The 11,971-nt window shown below is 50.7% G+C and overlaps 1 protein-coding gene across 1 annotated transcript in view; it reads right to left on the reverse strand.

The window, feature by feature from the left end:
• The window catches only part of LOC101984846 (bone morphogenetic protein 8A-like), a 53,725-nt gene that overhangs the window by 12,910 nt on the left and 28,844 nt on the right, over positions 1 to 11,971 (reverse strand). The window contains exon 2 of the mRNA XM_005353298.2: positions 6,597 to 7,877. Coding sequence (XP_005353355.1) covers positions 6,597 to 6,924 — 328 coding nt within the window. The 5' untranslated portion in view covers positions 6,925 to 7,877. The remainder of the gene's footprint in view (positions 1 to 6,596; positions 7,878 to 11,971) is intronic.

Below are 11,971 nucleotides of genomic sequence, written 5' to 3' on the forward strand. Positions count from 1 at the left end.
TCTTTCTTCCTTCCTTCCTTCCTTCCTTCCTTCCTTCCTTCCTCCTTTCTTTCTTCCTTCCTTCCTCCTTTCTCCTTCCTTCCTTTCTTTCTTCCTTCCATCCTTCCTTCCTCCTTTCTTCTTTCTTTCTTTCTTTCTTTCTTTCTTTCTTTCTTTCTTTCTCTGTTTTTCAGGATAGGGTTTCTCCGTGTAACCCTTTCTATACTGGAACTTCCTCTGTAGACCAGGCTGGCCTAGAACTCACAGAGATCCACCTGCCTCTGCCTCCCAAGTGCTGGGATTGAAAAAGTGTGCCACCACCTGGCCCCTCCTTTCACTGCCAAATGCCAAAAATCTGTGTTTCCAGTAAGCAGGGGTTGAAGCAGCCCAGAGTATTCCCCAAACCTAACAGATTTTAATTATGCATTTCCAAGTCATTAACTCTGTGACCCACAGGCTTGCTGACCGCAAACCAGGTTCTACAAAGCACCAGGTTGAACTATCAGAGCAAATCTGAGGGCAACTTCCTGTCTTTCTGTGAGGACCCAAGCCTGCAGCGGCTGACAAACAGCAGGGCTGGGGTGGGCTGGGTGACAGGTTTACCTCTATGCATGCAGCCCCAGACCAGGGTGGGAAGGATAGAGTCCCACAACACCTCAGCGTGTCTTTGAAGTTTCACAATCAGAGCAAGGTTTGTTTGGTGTCTTTCTCTGACAGATGTAGTTCTCTGCTCATTTCTGCACAGCTGTCATAGGTGGCGGGAACATCTCAGTGAACAAGACAGTTAAACTCAGCCCTAGTGAGGTTTGACAAACAAGAGAGGACCAGATGGTGGCACACTCCTCTAATCACGGCACTCGGGAAGCGGAGGCAGGTGGATCTCTGTGAGTTCGAGTCAGCCTGATCTACAGAGTGAATTTCAGGACAGCCAGGGCTACATAGTGAGACCCTGTCTCAAGAAGAAGAGGAGGAGAGATACAATGAGATGATAAAAAAAAAAAACCTTGTAAATGTGGAAGGTGCAGGATTTGATCTCACATCATTACCCACCATACCAAAAAAAAAAGCCAAAGCTAATTAGGGAATATCCTTTGTTTGTAGGTGTTATTAAGAAACCGAAGGGGTCATGGGTTTAAGAATGATGGAGGAGAGGGTTTGGATGCTTTCCATAGGGTCAGTACAACCTTTGAGAACCTAACAAGTAAGGTCAGACAGGACCTGCAGTACGGATAGCAATGCTATCTACACAGCATTTTGCGAAGCTGAGCGAATTGACCATTCTGTGCAAGAATCCCACACATGCTTGGCAAAACCGTGGGAAGACATTGCAAAAAGCAATGCCCCAGGCACACAGAAAGCTATACTTGGTTCCACGGGTCCCTGTGCTGGCTAGTTTTACGTCACTTTGATACAAGTTGCAGTTATCTGAGAAGAGGGAACCACAACTGAGACAGGCTGTAGGAAAGCCAGTAGGGTATTGATCAATGATTGATATGGAAGGAGCCAACCCACTGTGGGTGGTGCCGCCCCTTGGCGGGTAGTCCCAAGCTGTGAAAGCAAGCAAGCTGAGCAAGCCAGTGAGCAGCGCTCCTCTGCGATCTCCACTGCGATTCCTGGCTACAGGTTCCTCCTTGCTTGATTTGCTTCACTGACTTCCCTCAGTGGTGGAGTGTGACCAGGCTCTGGGTCTGTCCCCTGCCCTTGTGCCAGCGGGTTGTGTCCCCTCTAGATAGTGAGCTCTTTAGGGCAGGAGCTGCACATGTCTGGTGGATGGATGGCAGCCTGTTCAGGAGACAGAGAGAGCAGACTTCTGTTCTTCCCCAGGATACTGGCTCAGTGCCCATCACTCACAGCTCCTGGGGCTGGGGTCTGCCGCTGGTCTGAGTGACAACCATGTCACAGGGAGCTTCCAGCAGAGGTCACTGATGTCTGCACTTGCTGTGAGATTTTCTTCCTTTCCTGGTGGGGCTTTTAAGGGTGGGGACAGGTTTCCAGGCCCTGAGGAGGAGGGGCTGGACATGACTGCCCTATGCGGTTGGTACCAAAGGCTGAGGGGCCCACACCAGATTTACAAGACCCTGGGCTCCTGGGCTCCTGCAGGACCTCAGAGGAGGGTGGGGCCTGGGGTTAGTGACCTGTGCATTCTGCACCTGGGGGAATTTCTCCCACCAGGAGCCTCAGCACTGTGGCGAGGCCCAGGCTCTCTCCTGGGGTATTTTCAGCGAGTCTCTGCACTGACTTTCTTCACAGGCCGTTTTCGTAAACGGCTCTGCACACATAATTACTGGTCCAGACCCCAAATTAAAAGACAACACCCCCACAGGCCACCACATCCCAGGAGATATGAGCAAGGGTGCGATTCCTCCAGAAGAAACGTAAGAATGTGGTCCATGATGACACACCCCTTCTTGCCTGGGGGGAGGGGAGGTGGCTTCTGGGAGAAGGTGGCCTGAGTGTGCCCTCCACCCCATGACTCATCCCTAGAGGAATTCCCATCAGTAGGGTGAGCACAGTTTGGGTCAGAATTGAGGTCTTCAGAGTTGAGGTTCAGAGAGGGGAAACTGAGGCGGAGAAAGGGTTCTATGCCAAAGTCACACATGAACTCAAGGTCCATTGACATGGACTTTCAGACTTACAGCCATGAAAATGAGTGGACCTGGAAGTTTAACATCTGGCCTAGTGAGGTGTAGGTGACTTTCACCATCTTCTGTCCCCAAGAACCCTAGAATGCCGGCTAAAGCCACCTTCCTCATGCTGGGTCCCATGGAACACAGGCTGTCAGGAGCACAGCTGGTGTCATGCCTGATGCAGCTCTTAGTGCCCCCTGACTCCATTGGGCTGTCTCCCTCCCCTCTGCCTGTCTGCCCTGAGCACCTGACCATAGAGGCTGTGGCACACAGTGGAGTGAGAGCCACGGAGAATCGAATTGGCCTTTTTTATATTGTTCAGTTTCTCTAGTGCCAGGGAAGATGTAGGCTGACTGTGGCCCCAAATCCAACAGGCAGAAAAAGCCAAATAGCTATTAATAATAAATTAATATGAATACATTATGGGCTAATTCATTCAATAGCATTCAAGTCAAAAAATAAGACCAGAAACAAAGACTGGGGATGTGCTCGGTGGTAAAGGATTTGCCGTGGAGACGTGAGGATGGAAGTTCAGATCCCCACACCCAGATGAAGAGCCCGGCAGGCAAGGTGGCTGCCTGTGATCCCAGCACTCGGGTAGCAGAGGCAGGATCTGCAGGGCAAGCTGGCCAGCTAAACTCTGTAAAAGCAGTGCACTCAGGGCTCTGAGACAGAGCCTATCTCAATAGATAAAGTGAGGGCAGTTGAGGAAAGCCCCAAATGTCAGCTTTGCCCCCCGTAAGTGTGTGCACCTGTGTGCACACATATGCCCCCACACATGAATGTGTATGCACACACACGCAGTGCATACACAATTTTAAAATGTTTTAAGTAAAACAGGTCAAATGAATCTTTGCCAATAGGAATCACAGAGCACTGGGGGACTGGCTAGTATAACTGGGGATCCCATAGAAGCCCCTGATTTTGAGCGGCTTGTATTTTATATTATGAGCACGTGACACTTCTGTGAACTCAGGAACACTTTACAAACAGGAGTGCAGCTTACAGCATAACTCACATTCAGACTAATACAATAGCTCTTACAGTGCCTAGGGACAGGACAGACCCCCGGCTAAGGATGGAGGCATAGAGCCTACATTGAGGACATAAGCACAGGGTGCAGAGGAACTGCTGTGTGGCCTTGGGAATATCACCAGCCTTCTCTGAGCCTCGCTCTCCTGAGCCAGCACTGTGCATGCAAATGCAGGGACAGATGTGGAGGTCTGGCCAAGTGGTCGGTGCTGCTGTCATCCCCCTTGGCCCCGGAAGCCCCTTAAAGATGAGTAGCTCTATTTCACAGAAGGGGAAACTGAGGCCAGAGAGGGGAGCCAGGAAAGGCCAGATCACGGTGGGAGTAGGCATGGCGTCAAGATAGGAATTCTCTGTGTGAGTCCCAGGTTGGAAGCCCCTTGGCCCAGCTATCACAGCAGACACAGACAGAAGCAGAGGCCTCCTTTCACCCTTGGGAAGGACAGGAGCCTGAGGCCACCCCTCCCAGGAACGAAGCTGTGAGGCCAGCAGGTGCCAAAGAAACAGAAGTAAGGATCAGGGCTGGGAGGCACCTCGTTTTTCTGATGCTATCACAGCAGACACAGACAGAAGCAGAGGCCCACAGAAGGGAGGACGCATGGCAGAGACCTGCAGGGACTGAGGGTGGATCGGGAGGGGACAAGGTGGGGTCCAGGCTGAGAGTACCAACTTAGCTTGGGGCTCTCCCTTCTCCGAGCACAGGGACACCAGGGACAGGAGTCTGCTGTCACACTGCTCCACAGGGTCACAGACATTGCCACCCTGGGATGCTGCTGCATCCAGATCCTACTGGGACACTCAGGCAATAATGGGGGGAAATGTGACATGGTAGGAAACACAATTCAAAATCCATAACTATGGATGTGGCCTCGACACGTTGCATGGGCCTGAGCTAGCCATTTAACCCGAGTCCATAAAGCAGGGATTCCCACGCAGTTCATGTGTTATTGCTAGTGGCCAATAACAGATGGAAGAATATGCAAAAGGCCAAAGATCTTTCAGACTGGAAAAAAAAAATCCTAAACACAGGACACACAGCTTTGGCTTGGCTTTTAGAATCCATGCCTAGGTTTAAATGTGCAGAAGACACAGACATATGGAAATGCCTACCTTAAGCCCTCTTTCTGTGTTTATACACGTGTTTTGACTCACTCTGGTGCCCAGACTGGCCTTGAAGCTGTAGCAATCCTCCTTGTCTCAGTCTCCCGAGCGCTGGGATTACAAGCCCAAGTCACCATGCCTAGCTCACTTGAGAATTTTGCTGTTGTTTGTGCGAAACTGAGATGCAGGTAGCGGGGATGAGGATCAGCGATGAGGATCAGCAGGCACTGGCCCTGGTCCAGCCTCCCCTGGCTCTCTGTTCATCCATTTGCCATCTCTAGGGATTTACTAGGGGTCCCAGGGGGAAGTGAGCACTGCAGTACTGGCTACTGCTCCGTTCACAGCAACAGTTCCCACTGGGGCTCTTCATGCTGACCCAGAGGGGGAGGGGAGAAGAGCATGGGCTGGGTGGTGACTCATTTTGATCAGAGGTTCCCCTGGGGGGACATTCTTGAACAACTCTCTCGTCAGTTTGACTATTCCTGCACCCTCGGTCAGCCTTCCTGAGGCTGGAGAGCCACACGTGGTCTGTCTTAAGTACCCAAGCCCGGTCTTGAAGCAGGAAGGCGGTATCCAGAGCCCACTGGCTGCAGTGCTCTCCTGGCTGTGGGCTTTCAGAGCTGGCTAAGGACTGTCTTGTCCTTCATTGTGCTCTCCCCCACTTTAGCCACCAGCAACCATGGACGGGAGAGTCTCTACTTGACTGTGTCCCCTTTTCCTACCTCCGGATAGGAAACAAGGAGCTGATGGCACCATAAACCTGCTGCTGCCCCTTACACCCCGCTGACAAAGTTCTTCTCGCCCTGGAAAGTATGTCAAAACCTGAGCACTGGATGCACAGCCTTGCAGCCTGGGCCTTTCTCAGGTGGTTTCCAGACTCCCAGTGTCTCCCTGCCCTTGCCTGTTCCACGTGCCCCTGAAGGATGAGTGGGTGCAAGGGACTGGTGGCAATGGCAAGGTCCATCTTCCCCCTGCTCTCAGGTCAAGGCCTGGGACCAGTCCCAGCCTAGTGTCTGCTGCAGCCCAGGCTGCCTGTCACAGACAGAAGCAGAGCAGGGTGGAGGGGGGACAGGGAGGATGGGTGGGGGTGGGAGGAGGTGGGATGGGAGATGGGACCAAAAGTAAATGCTTGTGGTTACAGATAAAAGGCTTTGGGGAAAAATGCCGCTAAGACTAGTAGGAGAAAGTGGTCCTGAGGTCAAGAGATACCTAGAGAAAGGAGCCACACTTTGGGAGATTGAAGAGTGTCACAGCCTCCCCATGGGTCATTCATTGGCCTGCACATTCACTCGCTGCCAAGTCCAGAGCCAGCTGTGGGGCCCAAGCCCACAAGACAAGTCATGGTCTGAGTCTGTCCACTCCACCTCCTGACAGTGTACTTCATCCACCCACTTCCTGCTACACGGAAAGAACCTGCCGTCAGGGCGTGAGGATCAGCCCTGGTCACTTTGATGATATGACCACAGGTTTCCACACTGAACTTTGTCCCTCTCTTGAGGGCTGCGTTTATCACAGGGACAGTACCATAGCCCTCTGTTTACTCATCAGTCTTCCCAGAACCAACTGTTTTCCAGGACCTGGGCCTAGAGGGACCTGGACATCATCAGATTCCCACTCCTGGGCGCCTTGGTGGGCAAAGGCCCGGGGAATCCGCGATAGCCCTCAGACCTTCCAGTCCTGACCCCTGTCGTCCCTGCTTTCCCCTTGGTCGTTTCTGCTGCACCGTGTTTCCCTGCTTCAAGGGCCTCACACTCCTGGAGGACCACACAGGTGGCTAGGAACATTATCCCCAGACAGGTGGCCATGTGCTCTCCACATGGAGACTACAGCCACCCGGGCCCTCCTCTCTCTCTCACTCACCCATATTGACGAAGCTCATGACGAGGTCAGAGCGCCCCAGGTGGGGCTGCGGGGGCACACCGTCGTCATCGCCACCAGCCACGGCGTGATACAGGTCCAACATGAAAAGCGGCGCGGACGCTGGCTGTCGGGAGGCGACGGGTGGCGCACGGGGTCGGGGCAGCTCAGGCAGCCCGAGCACCGCCAGGATCTCTCGCTGCAGATCTCGGCGCTCGTGTACTCCCAGGCGACGCTGGGGAAAGACGTACGGGGGACGCGGGCCGTGACAGCCGCCCAAAGCACACAGAGCCATGCACAGCAGCCAGAGGAGCCCGCTGCGCGAAGCCATCTCAGGGGACTCGCATCCAGAGACGCCCCGACGGCGGGGACAGGATGGCGCCGAGGATCCCCTGAGTTCGTAGCTATCGCTGGCAGCTAAGCAATGACTGAGCACCACGCGCTCGGCAGGCGATCGCTGAGTCTGAAGGACCAGCAGAGCAACGTGGGCTCCTGGGGCGCTGACCCGCGAAAGTCGGGAGCATGACTTGCCTTCAGGTGCCTTGACCTAGGCGCTCTTCCTCGGCCCCGCCCCTGCCTGGACCAACCCAATGGGGATTCGGGGGCGGGCCCGAGGACGGACCCGGGTCCACTGGGTGTCTGTACCGCTACTGCTGCGCTGGGTGGTGGGAGCAACGGGTGCGACCCCGAAGTGGGTATCGGGAGGATGGGTTCTGGGAGAGGCCATCAGGGGTGTCCTGGGTTCCCATTCAGCTGCCACGCGGGGCACACGCCGGGCTCTGCGCAGAGACCTCGGCGTCTCTGAAGGAGGCACCTGCGCCCTGGGCCGTGTAGTTCCATGTGGGGCGGGTTTTTCAGCGTTGTAGATGATCCTGAGTCAGGGAGCTGTGGTAGGACCCAGAGTCATGCGTCTCCGCACGCGCCCGTAGTTCTGGCCGTCGGGGCTGAGCGGATGCCAGCCATGCCGCGAGGGTGGGGCACATTCCGTTGCCAGAAGCAGCCACGGCCCGGACTTCCCAGTTCCTCGCTTGCCAGGCTCCTTCCCCGCTGTCCTGGGAGCGCAGCCCGTGGATGCCTCCCTCTGATGCGAGCTCTAAAGCACTCGATCACCGGCTTTCCGCTTGCTCCGGCCAGACCCTGAGGACACAGCTGCTGAACAAACCCGGGACAGACTCTTAGGCAATCCGGAGGAGGGAAACTGAGGTACAAGAATTTAAACACCTTACGTCGGGTAGCACAACAGTGGAACTGGAGATTGCTGGCAAAGGGTGGCTGCTGGAGGGGCTGCCAGGAGAGAGACATTAAAACAGTGGTTTTCAACCACAGCCATGGGTAGAATAACAGATATTCACAACAGTAGCAAAATTACGATTATGAAGTAGCAACAAAAGTAATTTTATGGTTGGGGGTCACTACAACATGAGGATTTGTATTAAAGGGTCTCAGCGTTAGGAAGATTGAGAACCTTTATGGTGTAAAGGATCCAATGGGCAGTATGCTACGTGAAGGTTTTGACCAATTAAGGATTCTCCAATGTGGATTCAAAATAAAATTCCAAATAAATGTGTGATGGCCACCAAAATAATCTTGCTGTGATATTTTCATGTTTTAACTATCAATTAGATTCTTGATGTAATTTTTCAGTTGTGTCTCAAGCACACACTAGTCTGGCTTATAACTAAATCAAAAGATCAATTTCCATAGGACTTCAAAACCCCACAAAGACAACGGATAATGCCAAGCAGTCTTTGAAAGTGACTGGGTGAGACAGAGCCAAGATACTGAAGAAAAGTGTGAGTTGGAAGCCGGGTGGTGGTGGCGCACGCCTTTAATCCCAGCACTCGGGAGGCAGAGGCAGGCAGATCTCTGTGAGTTCGAGACCAGTCTGGTCTACAAGAGCTAGATCCAGGACAGGATCCAAAACCACAGAGAAACCCTGTCTCGAAAAAAAACAAAAAAAAAAAAAAAAAAAAAACCACAAGCACTTTGTCTACCTGGGATATCATCAGCCATTGGATCAACTCAGCTCCTGCTGATGAATTCCAAATAAAAGCCAGAGAATCCTAGATGTCGTAATGGAAGAGGGTGGGAGCAAAGCAAGAACAAAGCTGAGCGTGGTGGTGCACACCTGTAATCTATCTCAGTTCTCAGGAAGTGGAGGCAGAGAATCAGGAGCTTAAGGTCATTGCCAACTGTGTAGCACGTTCGACTTGTCTATAAGAGACCACGATGAATGTGAAGAAACAGACTGGAATTGAAAGGGTAGGGAAAAGAGGCATCATGCAAAGGATAGTCTAGAAGTCTGGAGTGGGTCTTCTGTGATCAGGCAAACTTAGAGTCAGGCATGAAGTCAGGCGAGGTGGCTCGCACCTGCAGTCCCCGTGCTCAGAAAGCTGAGGAATTCCGCTTAGAATCTGAGACCAGCCTGGGCTACAGACACTAGCAAATAACAAAACAACAGCAGCCAGTGGAAGTTACAGTCTGTATTAAGGCTCTTACACTGCAGTCCAGGCTGGCTTCATAGTCAAGGTAGTCCTCCTCCTTCAACACCCCCCCCCCGGGGTGCTAGGATTACAGACACATCCCACCACTTTCGGCAGAGCACTGATCGTTATCCAGGAACCTAGCACGGGAAACATGATCCGACGGGTAGCGTAATTACCGACTATTCCAGAGGACTTTAAGTGACCCAGATGAGAACCTTCCTTCCTAATGGAAAGACATTCCACGGCCCATTTCTCCCTCTTCAAGCCTTGTGGGGGATATAGCTGGCCTATGTGAAGGCTGTACAGGAAGAGTGGGTGCATCCTTGCTGAACTCAGAGGCAAAGGCTTATCTTTCAGCATTTAGTGAACACACCAGTTTTTTCCCTGGGAACGTGCCATGGTCCAGCAATCACACACTGGGTGCCCTGATCTACTTATTTGCCCATATGACTAGCTTGGCAAGACTTATCGTTCTTAGCAAGGGCATACAGGACTACCCAAGACTTAGGTAGATTTTCCCATCAGAGAGGAGAGTCTGGAAGAAGGTCTAAGTTACAAAGACAGAGATGCAATCAGGACAAAATGGCTGAAAACCCCAAATTCCAGAAGAATGAGTGAAAAGGCTCTTGTGTTAGAGGCTTGACCCCTGAATAGTGATGCTTCTGAGTAGTGACTGGATCATGGGGATGCTAGTCATCAATGGGTTCTCCCATTGGTCAGTTCATAGCTGAATGCACTGGGGGCGAGGTTGGAGGAAGTATTACTGGGTCCATGAGGATGTTTTCTGAAATACGTTTGTATCTCTGACCCTGTCTCACTCACTCTGCCTCAGGCCCACAGTGATGAGACCACGTGACTATGGTCTGGACCTCTGAAAGTGTGAGCCAAATTGGCTCTTTCCTCTTCCAAGGTGTTTCTGTCCCTTATTTTATCACCATGACGAGGCTGGCTTCCTGGTTAATTACTAGTAGGACTGTAACAGTGTGAACTTCCTGGTTCTACTCTTGGAGGGTTGTGCAGAATATCGGCTTGTTTCCTGCTCCAAGGTATATTGATGGGGTTTGATGTCTATAATTTACTCTTGATTGGCTCAGAAAGTTTTATATAATATATGGCCACATATTTATCTATAATATAAATAAGTATATAAAAGCCAGATGGAATAATAAGACAAATAGTTGATCTGAGTGAAGGATGTATATAGTCTTTGCACTATTTCATAGCTTTCTGCAGTGAATGGATGAAAAGTATACAAACTGAAAAAAGTGATAACTTTCTCTTTTTTTTTTAGATTTATTTATTTCATGTATGAATGCTTTGTCTGCATGTATGTATGTGCTCCAGGTACCTTGGTGCCTATGCTCTCAGAGGGCAGAAGAGGGTATTGAATCCTCTGTAACTGAAGTTAAGCGTTGGTTGTGAGTCACTATGTATGGGTTCTTAGAATTGAATCTGGGTCCTCTGCAAGAGCAGTCAATGCTCTTAACTACTGAGCTGCCTCTCCAGACCACGTTATAACTATCTTAATATCAGATTTTATTTTCAAGACAGGGTTTTTCTGTACAGCCCTGGCTGTCCTGGAATTCACTTTGTAGACCAGACTGGCCTCAAACTCAGAGATTCTCCTGCCTCTGCCTCCCAAGTGTTGGGATTAAAGGTGTATACCACTACTACCCAGCCAGAAAGTTTTATTTGAGGCAAAAAAAAAATTATTGGAGATAAAGACTAATGCTTTATGTCAATGTTCAATCTCCCAAACTTATATTTGCCAATAACATCAACTCAAAAAATTTAAAGATACTAGGCAGTGGTGGCACACTCCTTTAATCCCAGCACTCAAGAGGCAGAGGCAGGTGAATCTCTGTGAGTTCAAGGCAGCCTGGTCTACAGAGTGAGTGCCAGGACATCCAGGACCACACAGAGAGACCCTGTCTGAGAAAATCAAAACCAAAAACAACCTAAAGGGAAGATGGATGGTATTGGCTGCTGTGGCCATGCACTCCTGAAACCCCAGTGTTTGGGAAGTGGAGGCAGGGGGATTGGGAGTTCAAAGTCATCCTTGTCCAGTCTGGACACGTGATACCCTGCCTCAAAATAAACAAACAAACAAAACAAAACAAAAAGGAACTTTTAATACATTTTTATTAGTTCAGCAGAGTCTAAAAAAGTTTCAAAATGATATACAGTGTATTTTTAAGAAACAGTTACCTACTCACCAAGAACACACACCACCTAGGATGATAATTTTAATGGAGAAAGCATGAGAAGACTTAATGTTAAATGATGACTCAGACAACACTTTCACGTAGGTGACTCCTCCATTGCCCAAGCAATATCATGTGACATACTGTGGCAATTGATGTGGGATGCCCTTCTGTATGCTGTGACTGTGTTTTATCACCATTGGTTAACAAAAAAAAGCTGATTTGACCAATAGCCAAAATAGCAGAATAGAGCCAGGTGGGAAATCCAAGCAAAGGGAAAGGGAAAAAGAAGGTGGAGTCCGAGAGCTGCCAGCAGCTGCCAGGGAACAAGATGTGAAGTAACAAGCCACGAGCCTCGTGGTAAAATATAGACTAATAGAAATGGGTTAATTTAAGTTGTAAGAGCTAGTTAATAATAAGCCTGAGCTAATAGGCCAAACCGTTTGCAATTAATATTAAGCCTCAGAGTGGTTATTCGGGAACTGGTGGGTGGGAAAGAAACCTCCAGTTACAGACAACTTACAAAAACAATGTGTGAGCCGGGCGGTGGTGGCGCACGCCTTTAATCCCAGCACTCGGGAGGCAGAGGCAGGCGGATCTCTGGGAGTTCGAGTCCAGCCTGGTCTACAGAGCTAGTTCCAGGACAGGCTCCAAAACCACAGAGAAACCCTGTCTCGAAAAACAAAAA

This window comes from Microtus ochrogaster, chromosome 10, assembly GCF_000317375.1.
Source record: "Microtus ochrogaster isolate Prairie Vole_2 chromosome 10, MicOch1.0, whole genome shotgun sequence".
NCBI classification, from domain to species: Eukaryota; Metazoa; Chordata; class Mammalia; order Rodentia; family Cricetidae; genus Microtus; species Microtus ochrogaster.